Raw genomic sequence first — 13160 nt, 5'->3', positions numbered from 1 at the left:
ACATGTGTTTTGTGGATCTGGAGAAGGCGTTCGACCGTGTCCCTCGGGGCACCCTGTGGGGAGTGCTCCGGGAGTACGGGGTCCGGGGTCCTTTACTAAGGGCTATCCGGCCCCTGTACGACCACAGCAGGAGCTTGGTTCGCATTGCCGGTAGTAAGTCAAACCTGTTTCCAGTGCACGTTGGCCTCCGCCAGGGCTGCGCTTTGTCACCGGTTCTGTTCATTATTTTTATGGACAGAATTTCTAGGCGCAGCCAGGGTGTAGAGGGGGTCTGGTTTGGGAACCACAGAATCTCATCTCTGCTGTTTGCGGACGATGTGGTTCTGTTGGCTTCGTCAAATCAGGACCTTCAGCGTGCACTGGGGCGGTTTGCAGCCGAGTGTGAGGCGTCCGGGATGAAAATCAGCACCTCCAAATCCGAGGCCATGGTTCTCGACCAGAAAAAGGTGCTTTGCCCTCTTCAGGTCGGTGGAGTGTCCTTGCCTCAAGTGGAGGAGTTTAAGTATCTCGGGTTCTTGTTCACGAGTGAGGGGCGGATGGAGCGTGAGATCGATAGACGGATCGGTGCAGCGTCTGCAGTGATGCGGTCGCTGTATCGGACTGTCGTGGTGAAAAGAGAGCTGAATAGGGGGGCAAAGCTCTCGATTTACTGATCGATCTACGTTCCGATCCTCACCTATGGTCATGAGATTTGGCTCATGACCGAAAGAATGAGATTGCGGGTACAAGCGGCCGAGATGTTTCCTCAGCAGGGTGGCTGGGCGCTCCCTTAGAGATAGGGTGAGGAGCTCGGTCACTCGGGAGGAGCTCGGAGTCGAGCCGCTGCTCCTCCACATCGAAAGGAGTCAGTTGAGGTGGCTCGGGCATGTTTTCTGGATGCCCCCTGGATCCTCGCTGGAGAGGTGTTCCGGGCACGTCCCATTGGGAGGAGGCCCAGGGGAAGACCCAGGACATGCTGGAAGGATTACATCTCTCGGCTGGCTTGGGAACGCCTTGGGGTTCCCCCGGAGGAGCTGGGGGAGGTGTGTGTGGATCGGGAGGTCTGAGAAGCTTTGCTTGAGCTGCTGCCCCCGCAACCCGACTCCGGATAAAGCGGAAGAAAATGGATGGATGGATGGATGCATGAAATTAGTATTTGACCCCCTACCAACCAGCAAGAATTCTGGCTCACACAGACCTGTTAATTTTTCTTTAAGAAGCCCTCTTATTCTGCACTCTTTACCTGTATTAATTGCACCTGTTTGAACTTGTTACCTGTATAAAAGACACCTGTTCACACACTCAGTCAATCACACTCCAACCTGTCCACCATAACCAAGATCAAAGAGCTGTCTAAGGACACCAGGGACAAAACTGTAGACCTGCAAAGGCTGGGATTGACTACAGGACAACAGGCAAGCAGCTTGGTAGAAGACAACAACTGTTATGATTATTTATTAGAAAGTTGAAGAAACACAAGATGACTGTCAGTTTCCCTCGGCCTGGGATTCCATGCAAGATCTCACTTTGTGGGGTAAGGATAATTCTGAGAAAGCTCAGAACTACACAGGAGGACCTGGTCAATGACCTGAAGAGAGCTGGGACCACAGCCACAAAGATTACATTAGTAACACATGATACTATCATGGTTTAAAATCCTGCAGGGCAGCAAGGTCCCCCTGCTCAAGCCAGCACATGTCCAGGCCCGTTTGAAGTTCACCAGTGACCATCTGGATGATCCAGAGGAGGCATGGGAGAAGTTCATAGAGCTTTTTGGAATCAACTCCACTTACCATGTTTAGAGGATGAGAACAACCCCAAGAAAACCATCCCAACCGTGAAGCATGGGGGTGGAAACATCATACTCTGGGGGTGTTCTTCTGCAAAGGGGACAGGACGACTGCACCGTATTGAAGGGAGGTCATGTATTGCAAGATTTTGGCAAACAACCTCCTTCCCTGGATCTGTATGGAGGAGTGGACCAAAATCCCTGTTGCAGTGTGTGAAAACTTGGTCAAGAACTACAGGAAACGTCTGACCTCTGTAATGGCAGACCAATATTTCTGTGCCAATTGTTAAGCTCTGTTTTTCGAGGGGGTCAAATACTTATTTCATGCAATAAAATGCAAATTAATTATTTAAAAAACATACAATGTGATTTTCTGGATTTTTTTAGATTCTGTCTCTCACAGTTGAAGTGTACCTATGATAAAAATTACAGACCTCTCCCTTCTTTGTAGGTGTGAAAACCTGCAAAACTGACAGGGGGTCAAATACTTATTTTCCCCACTGTATGTACACTCAACAAAAATATAAACGCAACACTTTTGGTTTTGCTCCCATTTTGTATGAGATGAACTCAAAGATCTAAAACTTTTTCCACATACACAATATTACCATTTCCCTCAAATATTGTTCACAAACCAGTCTAAATCTGTGATAGTGAGCACCTCTCCTTTGCTGAGATAATCCATCCGACCTCACAGGTGTGCCATATCAAGATGCTGATTAGACACCATGATTAGTGCACAGGTGTGCCTTAGACTGTCCACAATAAAAGGCCACTCTGAAAGGTACAGTTTTGTTTTATTGGGGGGGATACCAGTCAGTATCTGGTGTGACCACCATTTGCCTCATGCAGTGCAACACATCTCCTTCGCATAGAGTTGATCAGGTTGTCAATTGTGGCCTGCGGAATGTTGGTCCACTCCTCTTCAATGGCTGTGCGAAGTTGCTGGATATTGGCAGGAACTGGTACACGCTGTCGTATACGCCGGTCCAGAGCATCCCAAACATGCTCAATGGGTGACATGTCCGGTGAGTATGCCGGCCATACAAGAACTGGGACATTTTCAGCTTCCAAGAATTGTGTACAGATCCTTGCAACATGATAAAACTGCACGTTTTATTGTGGGCAGTCTAAGGCACACCTGTGCACTAATCATGGTGTCTAATCAGCATCTTGATATGGCACACCTGTGAGGTTTGATGGATTATCTCAGCAAAGGAGAAGTGCTCACTATCACAGATTTAGACTGGTTTGTGAACAATATTTGAGGGAAATGGTGATACTGTGTATGTGGAAAAAGTTTTAGATCTTTGAGTTCATCTCATACAAAATGGGAGCAAAACCAAAAGTGTTGAGTTTATATTTTTGTTGAGTGTATATATATATATATATATATATATATATATATATATATATATATATATATATATATATATATATATATATATATATAGGAGCAAAAGCACCTCCGTGTTGATGTCTCACAGGACATGCTGGACTCCGAAAAATGATGCCCACCTCTTCCACCATTCGGAAGATTCAGACGGCTTTCGGTGGCTTTTCAGTCGTGTGACTATCCGAGAAATTGTGAAAGAGGTGGGCATGTCATAGCATGTCCTGTGAGACTTCAACACGAAGTTGCTTTTGCTCCCCCGTCAGAAGCTTCAGGAAAGAATTTCGCTGCCACTCTTTTCATGGCCAAATCTTCTGTCACATTGGAATGTGCCGAAAAAGTGCTGATGTCCACCTCTTCCTCAATTTCTCGGATAGTCACACAATGGTCCCGCATTCCCACAGCGTTTACTTTGGAAATTATCTGGTGATTTCAGCATGTTGATGGCCGACAACCTTCTTTGTGATCCTGTCATCAGGCATACTCACTAGCCTGTTCCAGAGTGCCACCATAGCTCCCTTCCACCTAACTTCACATGGTATCCAGCCCATGTCACCATTGATTGCAGAGGTGGGTGCGGATGGCCCTGTTTTGAATAAAAAGGCTTTTGTCATAGTCCAACCTTCCTTTTCTCTCAAAAATTCTTGAAAGGGTAGTTGTAAAACAGCTAACTGATCATCTGCAGAGGAATGGTCTATTTGAAGAGTTTAAGTCAGGGTTTAGAATTCATCATAGTACAGAAACAGCATTAGTGAAGGTTACAAATGATCTTCTTATGGCCTCAGACAGTGGACTCATCTCTGTGCTTGTTCTGTTAGACCTCAGTGCTGCTTTTGACCATAACATTTTATTACAGAGATTAGAGCATGCCATAGGTATTAAAGGCACTGCGCTGCACTGGTTTGAATCATATTTATCTAATAGATTACAATTTGTTCATGTAAATGGGGAATCTTCTTCACAGACTAAAGTTAATTATGGAGTTCCACAAGGTTCTGTGCTAGGACCAATTTTATTCACTTTATACATGCTTCCCTTAGGCAGTATTATTAGACGACATTGCTTAAATTTTCATTGTTACGCAGATGATACCCAGCTTTATCTATCCATGAAGCCAGAGGACACACACCAATTAGCTAAACTGCAGGATTGTCTTACAGACATAAAGACATGGATGACCTCTAATTTCCTGCTTTTAAACTCAGATAAAACTGAAGTTATTGTACTTGGCCCCACAAATCTTAGAAACATGGTGTCTAACCAGATCCTTACTCTGGATGACATTACCCTGACCTCTAGTAATACTGTGAGAAATCTTGGAGTCATTTTTGATCAGGATATGTCAGTCAATGCGCATATTAAACAAATATGTAGAACTGCTTTTTTGCATTTTCGCAATATCTCTAAAATTAGAAAGGTCTTGTCTCAGAGTGATGCTGAAAAACTAATTCATGCATTTATTTCCTCTAGGCTGAACTATTGTAATTCATTATTATCAGGTTGTCCTAAAAGTTCCCTGAAAAGCCTTCAGTTAATTCAAAATGCTGCAGCTAGAGTACTGACAGGGACTAGAAGGAGAGAGCATATCTCACCCATATTGGCCTCTCTTCATTGGCTTCCTGTTAATTCTAGAATAGAATTTAAAATTCTTCTTCTTACTTATAAGGTTTTGAATAATCAGGTCCCATCTTATCTTAGGGACCTCATAGTACCATATCACCCCAATAGAGCGCATCGCTCTCAGACTGCAGGCTTACTTGTAGTTCCTAGGGTTTGTAAGAGTAGAATGGGAGGCAGAGTTCAGCTTTCAGGCTCCTCTCCTGTGGAACCAGCTCCCAATTCAGATCAGGGAGACAGACACCCGCTCTACTTTTAAGATTAGGCTTAAAACTTTCCTTTTTGCTAAAGCTTATAGTTAGGGCTGGATCAGGTGACCCTGAACCATCCCTTAGTTATGCTGCTATAGACTTAGACTGCTGGGGGGGTTCCCATGATGCACTGAGTGTTTCTTTCTCTTTTTGCTCTGTATGCACCACTCTGCATTTAATCATTAGTGATTGATCTCTGCTCCCCTCCACAGCATGTCTTTTTCCTGGTTCTCTCCCTCAGCCCCAACCAATCCCAGCAGAATACTGCCCCTCCCTGAGCCTGGTTCTGCTGGAGGTTTCTTCCTGTTAAAAGGGAGTTTTTCCTTCCCACTGTCGCCAAGTGCTTGCTCACAGGGGGTCGTTTCGACCGTTGGGGTTTTTCCGTAATTATTGTATGGCCTTGCCTTACAATATAAAGTGCCTTGGGGCAACTATTTGTTGTGATTTGGCGCTATATAAATCAAATTGATAAAAATGATTGATTGATAGTTTTTAAAACCCCATACTCCTGCAGCGTAGTCCAATATAGGACAAACACATGCAACAAAAAGTGCAGAGTATGCTTGGTACCCTAGGTCCTTTAAACATTTAACTTTGCTAAGTTGATGGCCACCCGGAGCGTGGCTTGCTCTCCACCGTTGTGCGGACGTCTTTAAACCGGTTGTACCGCTCCTTAATCTGTGTGATGCCCATAGGATCGTCACCGAAAGCCGTCTGAATCATCCAAATGGTTTCCACCTGGCTGTCGTTCAGTTTCTGGCAAAATTTGATGCAGTCGCGCTGCTCCAGTCGTTCCGCCATTTTCCTTGCAATGAAAATCTGACGATTGACCACACCCATCCTCACACAAAGGCTGCTTACCAGCAAATGACGCAATCGACAGCCATGAAAAAATTCAAGCATGCGCACGAAGGTTCAAGGTTGGCTCATGCAAGCACACGTGATTCAAATCCATCAGGTTTTTGCAAAAAATAAAAAGGTCGGATACTTTTCTAACAGACCTCGTATGTCATTTATGTATAAGAGAAAGTGATTCTATATTGTGGAAATATGTAATGTTACTTTTTAGATGACTGCAAGATTAAATGTCTTTGTTTTGTAATGAGATTAAATTATTCTATGTAGTGTATGTAATACTCTTGTTATGGTGCCTTATAAGCCCATGTGGGCTGGGCGACCTGGGGTCGCATGACTCGACTCGTTAATAAACTTTCATTCATTCATTCATATATATATGTGTGTGTGTGTGTGTGTGTGTGTGTGTGTGTGTGTGTGTGTGTGTGTGTGTGTGTGTGTGTGTGTGTGTGTGTGTGTGTGTGTGTGTGTGCAGATGAAAGTTTAAATAAAGTTACAGGAATTAACACAAACAAACTGACAGGCAGAAAGCTGACAGACATAGTCGAGCTGATAAAGAGAACTCAAGTCAGGTGTGTAATTAGAAACAAGACACAGGTATGGAGAGAAACCAAACAGCTATCATAACTGAGAGGAAAAACAGATGAAAAATTTGTACACACCAAAACAACACCCAAAACTGTAAAATCCAATCCTATTTTCCCTTTCGTATGGCTGGCATACTGGCGTAGTATGTTACTATGCTTTTTCCCCTTTTAAATTCATGTCATCAGGAAACGGAGCGTGTCACGGCCGCAACTTTATCTAAATTCTGGGTGTTTTAGTGAAGCATCTGATTAGTGGCCGGCGATCACCTTAGTATTTCTTCTGTTTCACTTGTTGCTTAATGCTGACAAATTATACTGTATTTTTTTGTCTTTTTGATGCCTGATTCTGTTTTTTCTCTCTGTTTGAGGTGCAGCTCCATCCAGAGATGGGAGTGGTGTCTTTTTCTGCAACCCGCCCGTCCTGTGCATTTCCTGTATATTCGTTTTGTAAATTGTTTTGTCAATTGTGTCGGTAGCTTGGCCCAAGCAGAGGGTCACCCCTTTGAGTCTGGTCTGCTTGAGGTTTCTTCTTCAAATCATCAGAGGGAGATTTTTTTTATCACTGTCACCTGTGTGCTTGCTCTGGAGGGTTGGTAAGGTTAGCCCTTACTTGTGTGAAGCACCTTGAGGCAACTTTGTTGTGATTTGGCGCTATGTAAATGAAAAAAATAAATAAATTAATTAATTAAACAGGTGCCTGAAACTAAACCAAAATTCAAGTGGTTGCAAAAATATACAAAACTAAAATCATTACAAACATCTAAAAAAAAAAAAAAAAATAGAAGCTACATCCTAAATTCCAAAATAACCAAGAATAAAAAGTGAGCGCACACATCAGACCACAGCAATTTTCATTTTATTTTTGTAAAGTGCTGAAATGAAACTGAATGTTGTCTGCAAACTGGCCGGTCTCAAAATGTGCAAAGTGATTTGAACTTAGTGAACACCATATTCATAATTAATAGATACAAATATGCAAAATCTCTCATACAGAAAGCCTATATGATGAAACATTACATATGTACCCCCCCGCCCCCCATATTTAATTTAGTTTTTTTATCTTGCCTCTGAATCACAGAATGTCTCAGTGAGTCTGATATTGTCTACATCATACACCACCCCCAGTCCCTGAAATTCTTCTTATGATGAGGAGAACTCAATGGAGTGTCACAAGTATAAAAGAGAGATAGAAGCAGACAAGAAGAGGACATGTTTGTCTTCTGGCGATGAGGACTGAGATCAGAGTGCAAGGTGCCAGTGATCTCACTGCATGAGAAAGTTGAAGAGGGACACTGAATAAAAGAGTGGAACAGAGAAAAGGGTTTGGAAACTGTTAAGTCTTCAGACTTTGGTTTGTCCTCTGCAGATGGCTACACCACAGATGATATTGAGTTCTACTGGCGAGGTGGAGATGGCGCAGTATCCGGCGTGGACAGAATAGAGCTGCCCCAGTTCTCGATTGTTGACTATAAGCTCATCTCCAAAAATGTGGTTTTCTCTACAGGTAAGTGGAACAACAGCTATTTTCCCCCTAACGTTTGAGGTTTTCCATTTATGACTTACTTGCAAAAGTAATTTTCACTACCAATAACAATCCAGAGCATATAGTTGTATTTAACATTGTAAGCACTATAGTCACAATCTATTGCTCATGGTCTATGGTATAAATATAAATGAGTCCACCCACCACTTTAATCATACCTTAGATCTTGTTTTGACTTATGGTATGGAAATTGAAGACTTAACAGTATCCCCTGAAAACCCCCTTCTGTCTGATCATTTCTTAATAACATTTACATTTACTCTGATGGACTACCCAGCAGTGGGGAATAAGTTTCATTACAGTAGAAGTCTTTCAGAAAGCGCTGTAACTAGGTTTAAGGATATGATTCCTTCTTTATGTTCTCCAATGCCATATACCAACACAGGGCAGCGTAGCTACCTAAACTCTGTGAGTGAGATAGATTATCTCGTCAATAGTTTTATATCCTCATTGAGGACAACTTTGGATGCTGTAGCTCCTCTGAAAAAGAGATCCTTAAATCAGAAGTGCCTGACTCTGTGGTATAACTCACAAACTCGCAGCTTAAAGTAGATAACCTGTAAGTTGGAGAGGAAATGGCATCTCACTAATTTAGAAGATCTTCACTTAGCCTGGAAAAAGAGTCTGTTGCTCTATAAAAAAGCCCTCCGTAAAGCTAGGACATCTTACTACTCATCACTAATTGAAGAAAATAAGAACAACCCCAGCTTTCTTTTCAGCACTGTAGCCAGGCTGACAAAGAGTCAGAGCTCTATTGAACCGAGTATTCCTTTAACGTTAACTAGCAATGACTTCATGACTTTCTTTGGTAATAAAATTTTAACTATTAGAGAAAAAATTACTCATAACCATCCCAAAGACGTATCGTTCTCTTTGGCTGCTTTCAGTGATGCCGGTATTTGGTTAGACTCTTTCTCTCCGATTGTTCTGTCTGAGTTATTTTCATTAGTTACTTCCTCCAAACCATCAACATGTCTATTAGACCCCATTCCTACCAGGCTGCTCAAGGAAGCCCTACCATTAATTAATGCTTCGATCTTAAATATGATCAAGCTATCTTTATTAGTTGGCTGTGTACCACAGGCTTTTAAGGTGGCAGTAATTAAACCATTACTTAAAAAGCCATACTTGACCCAGCTATCTTAGCTAATTATAGGCCAATCTCCAACCTTCCTTTTCTCTCAAAAATTCTTGAAAGGGTAGTTGTAAAACAGCTTGTTGTGTGGGCCGCCAGAAGAGGAGGTACTGCTGGCCCACCACCAGAGGGCGCCCTGCCTGAAGTGCGGGCTTCAGGCACGAGAGGGCGCTGCCGCCACGGACACAGCCGGGGTGACAGCTGTCACTCATCAACTGTGACAGCTGTCACCGATCATCTGCACTTCATCCCGGATAAAAGCAGGATGACACCTCCACCACGTCTCCGAGATATCGTTCTTCTAAGGAGGTAATATTCTCAGCCGTAAACTAAACTGTGTCTTAGTCTGAACTCTTTTTGCAGCCGCTTTCCTGTGGTGTTCCTTATCTGTGAGATTGGCGTTTGGTGTGATCAGCGACGGCTTCGCTTCACACTCCAACCAGATAAGTGGTTAAACAGGAGCTGCACGAGTGTGTGATTTGAGGTGGAGGTGGAATTCCCACCGTTGTTGTTACTGGGTGTACACACACCCACACTTGACTGTCTTTGCTCTTCGCCAGCAGTACCAGATCTGACACGCGGAGACGGTGGCCACCTGGGGGACTCTGGACCTGGCGGCTCCAGTATTCTTCGGGTTCGGTGGTGGAGGAAATCGTGTGGTTCTGGTTCTTCTTTAGACGGACCTCTCCTATCGTCGAGCCTGCCCACACGACACCTTTATCCATTGACTTTGTATCATTCCATAATCTGCTGTGTATGGTTGTGGTATTCACAACAGTAAAGTGTTCAAATTTGACTCCTTCTATTGTCCGTTCATTTGCGCCCCCTGTTGTGGGTCCGTGTCACTACACTTTCACAACAGGATATCTCGGCCAGCGTCATGGACTCCGAGGGGCATCACCCAGTGATTAAACGGCCAATGGGAGAGCAGGGTGCACAGGCGTCTGCAGGAGGCGTGATTGGTGAGTTGCAGCACATCCTCACCACCTTTACGGCTCGGTTGGATCAAATGACCGAGCAAAACATCCTCCTGAACCGCAGGGTGGAGGCTCTCTCCGCACAGGTGGCAGGAAGTGCTCAGGGCGCTGCCACAGCTCCTCCTCCTGCCGACCTTGTGCAGGATGTAAATGTTCCAGTGGTCGTTCAACAACCCCTCCCACCATCCCCTGAAGCAAACATAAGACCCCCAGAGCCGTACGGAGGTTGTGTGGAAACGTGCGTGGACTTTCTCATGCAGTGTTCGCTCGTCTTTGCACAACGTCCCGTCATGTACGCGTCTGATGCTAGTAAAGTTGCTTATGTGATTAATTTGCTTCGAGGAGAGGCACGCGCTTGGGCTACGGCGCTTTGGGAGCAAAACTCATGGCTCCTTCATACGTACACTGGGTTTGTGAGGGAGTTCAAAACCGTGTTTGATCACCCTAACAGGGGAGAGACCGCTTCAACTGTGCTGCTGTCAATGAGACAGGGACGCCGGAGCGCAGCCGCTTATGCAGTCGACTTCCGCATTGCGGCTGCGAGGTCCGGCTGGAATAACGCTGCGCTCCGCACCGCCTTCGTAAACAGACTGTCGTCGGTCCTGAAGGAGCACCTGGTGGCCAAGGACGAACCGCGGGAATTAGTTGGGCTTATCGACCTTGTTATACGGTTAGACAATCGGTTGGAGGAACACCGTCGGGAACGAGACAAAGGGCGTGGCACCGTCCCTCTTCCTTCCGGGTCCGAAAAAGGTCTGCCCTTCCCACGCTCCACGGCCTCTACGCCCCGTGTGACTACAGCTCCCCCTGCTGACGAAGCTATGGACACGAGCAGGGCCACATTTAGACCACCGAATAGACAGAGGGGGCTTCCCCGCAGGGCGTGTTTTGTTTGCGGCTCCATTGAGCACCAATTAAGAGACTGCCCTGAACGGTTAAACACCAACGCCCGCCCCTAGAAACTGGGCTTAGGGTGGGCCAAGAAATTCACGTGGGACACACACATATTTCCGCACGACTCCCAGTTACAATCCTTAGCGGGGATTTAACCCTTCAGGCCCCAGCACTGGTAGACACAGGGTCAGAAGGGAATCTGCTGGATAGCAGATAGGCCAGGGAGGTAGGGCTCCCTCTGGTGGCGCTGCCTTCGCCATTGCAGGTGCGAGCACTAGATGGCACCCTACTCCCTTTAATCACACACAGGACACTACCAGTAACTCTGGTGGTGTCAGGGAATCATCGGGAGGAAATAGAGTTTTTTGTGACTCCCTCTACCTCCCGTGTGATTCTGGGGTTCCCATGGATGTTAAAACACAATCCCCGGATTGATTGGCTGTCCGGGGTGGTGGTACAGTGGAGCGAGACCTGCCATCGGGTGTGTTTGGGATCCTCGGTCCCTCCCGGTTCCCAGGCTAGGGAGTAGGTCAAAGTCCCTCCCAATCTGTCGGCGGTGCCGGTTGCGTACCATGATCTTGCTGACGTTTTCAGCAAGGATCGGGCACTCACCCTTCCCCCGCACCGTCCGTACGATTGCGCCATCGATTTGATTCCAGGTGTGGAGTTCCCGTCCAGCAGGCTGTACAACCTCTCACGACCTGAGCGCGAATCGATGGAGACCTACATCCGGGACTCCTTAGCTGCCGGGCTGATCCAGAACTCCACCTCCCCGATGGGAGCAGGTTTCTTTTTTGTGGGCAAGAAAGATGGCGGTCTTCATCCATGCATTGATTATCAGGGGCTGAACGAGATCACGGTTCGCAACCGATACCCATTGCCATTGTTGGATTCGGTGTTCACCCCCCTGCATGGAGCCAAAATATTCACAAAACTGGATCTTAGGAACGCATATCACCTAGTTCAGGTCCGGAAGGGAGACGAGTGGAAGACGGCATTTAACACCCCGTTAGGTCATTTTGAGTACCTGGTCATGCCGTTCGGCCTCACTAACGCCCCCGCGACGTTCCAAGCTTTGGTAAATGACGTCTTGCGGGACTTCCTGCACCGATTCGTCTTCGTATATCTGGACGATATACTCATTTTTTCTCCGGACCCTGAGACTCATGTACGGCATGTACGTCAGGTCCTGCAGCGGTTGTTGGAGAACCGGCTGTTTGTGAAGGGCGAGAAGTGCGAGTTCCACCGCACCTCTTTGTCCTTCCTGGGGTTCATTATCTCCTCCAACTCCGTCGCCCCGGATCCGGCCAAGGTCATGGCGGTGAGAGACTGGCCCCAACCTACGAGCCGTAGGAAGCTGCAACAGTTCCTCGGCTTCGCAAATTTTTACAGGAGGTTCATTAAGGGCTACAGTCAGGTAGTTAGCCCCCTGACAGCCCTGACCTCTCCAAAAGTCTCCTTCACCTGGTCGGATCGGTGCGATGCCGCGTTCAAGGAGTTGAAACAGCGCTTCTCGACTGCACCTGTCTTGGTGCAGCCCGATCCCAGTCGCCAGTTTGTAGTTGTAGTGGACGCCTCTGACTCAGGGATAGGAGCCGTGCTATCCCAGAGCGGAGAGACCGATAAGGTTCTTCACCCGTGTGCCTATTTCTCCCGCAGGTTGACCCCTGCAGAACGGAACTATGACGTGGGCAATCGAGAACTCCTAGCGGTGAAAGAGGCTCTTGAGGAGTGGAGACACCTGTTGGAGGGAGCGTCGGTGCCATTCACGGTTTTCACTGACCACCGGAACCTAGAGTTTATCAGGACCGCCAGGCGGCTGAACCCCAGGCAAGCCCGCTGGTCATTGTTCTTTGGTCGTTTTGACTTCTGAATCATCTACCGCCCCGGGACCAAGAACCAGAGGTCGGATGCCTTGTCCCGGGTGCATGAAAATGAAGTCAAAACCGAGCTGTCGGATCCACCGGAACCCATCGTACCGGAGTCCACTGTCGTGGCCACCCTCACCTGGGAAGTGGAGAAGACCGTCCGTGAGGCCCTGGCACGAAGCCCGGATCCTGGAACAGGGCCAAAGAACAGACTTTACGTCCCACCAGAGGCCAGGGCTGCCGTCCTGGACTTCTGTCACCTGTCCAAGCTC

The 13160-nt window shown here is 46.5% G+C and overlaps 1 protein-coding gene across 2 annotated transcripts in view; it reads left to right on the top strand.

Moving 5' to 3' along the window:
* The window catches only part of gabrb2a (gamma-aminobutyric acid type A receptor subunit beta2a), a 183673-nt gene that overhangs the window by 145289 nt on the left and 25224 nt on the right, over positions 1–13160 (top strand). For both annotated transcript variants that reach the window (XM_034181247.1, XM_034181246.1), the window contains exon 6: positions 7838–7975. In XM_034181247.1, the coding sequence (XP_034037138.1) occupies positions 7838–7975 (138 nt within the window). The remainder of the gene's footprint in view (positions 1–7837; positions 7976–13160) is intronic.

This window comes from Thalassophryne amazonica, chromosome 11 (assembly GCF_902500255.1).
Source record: "Thalassophryne amazonica chromosome 11, fThaAma1.1, whole genome shotgun sequence".
NCBI lineage: Eukaryota > Metazoa > Chordata > Actinopteri > Batrachoidiformes > Batrachoididae > Thalassophryne > Thalassophryne amazonica.
The sequence above is the reverse complement of the archived record's forward strand: the minus strand, read 5'-3'. Positions and strand labels throughout refer to the sequence as shown.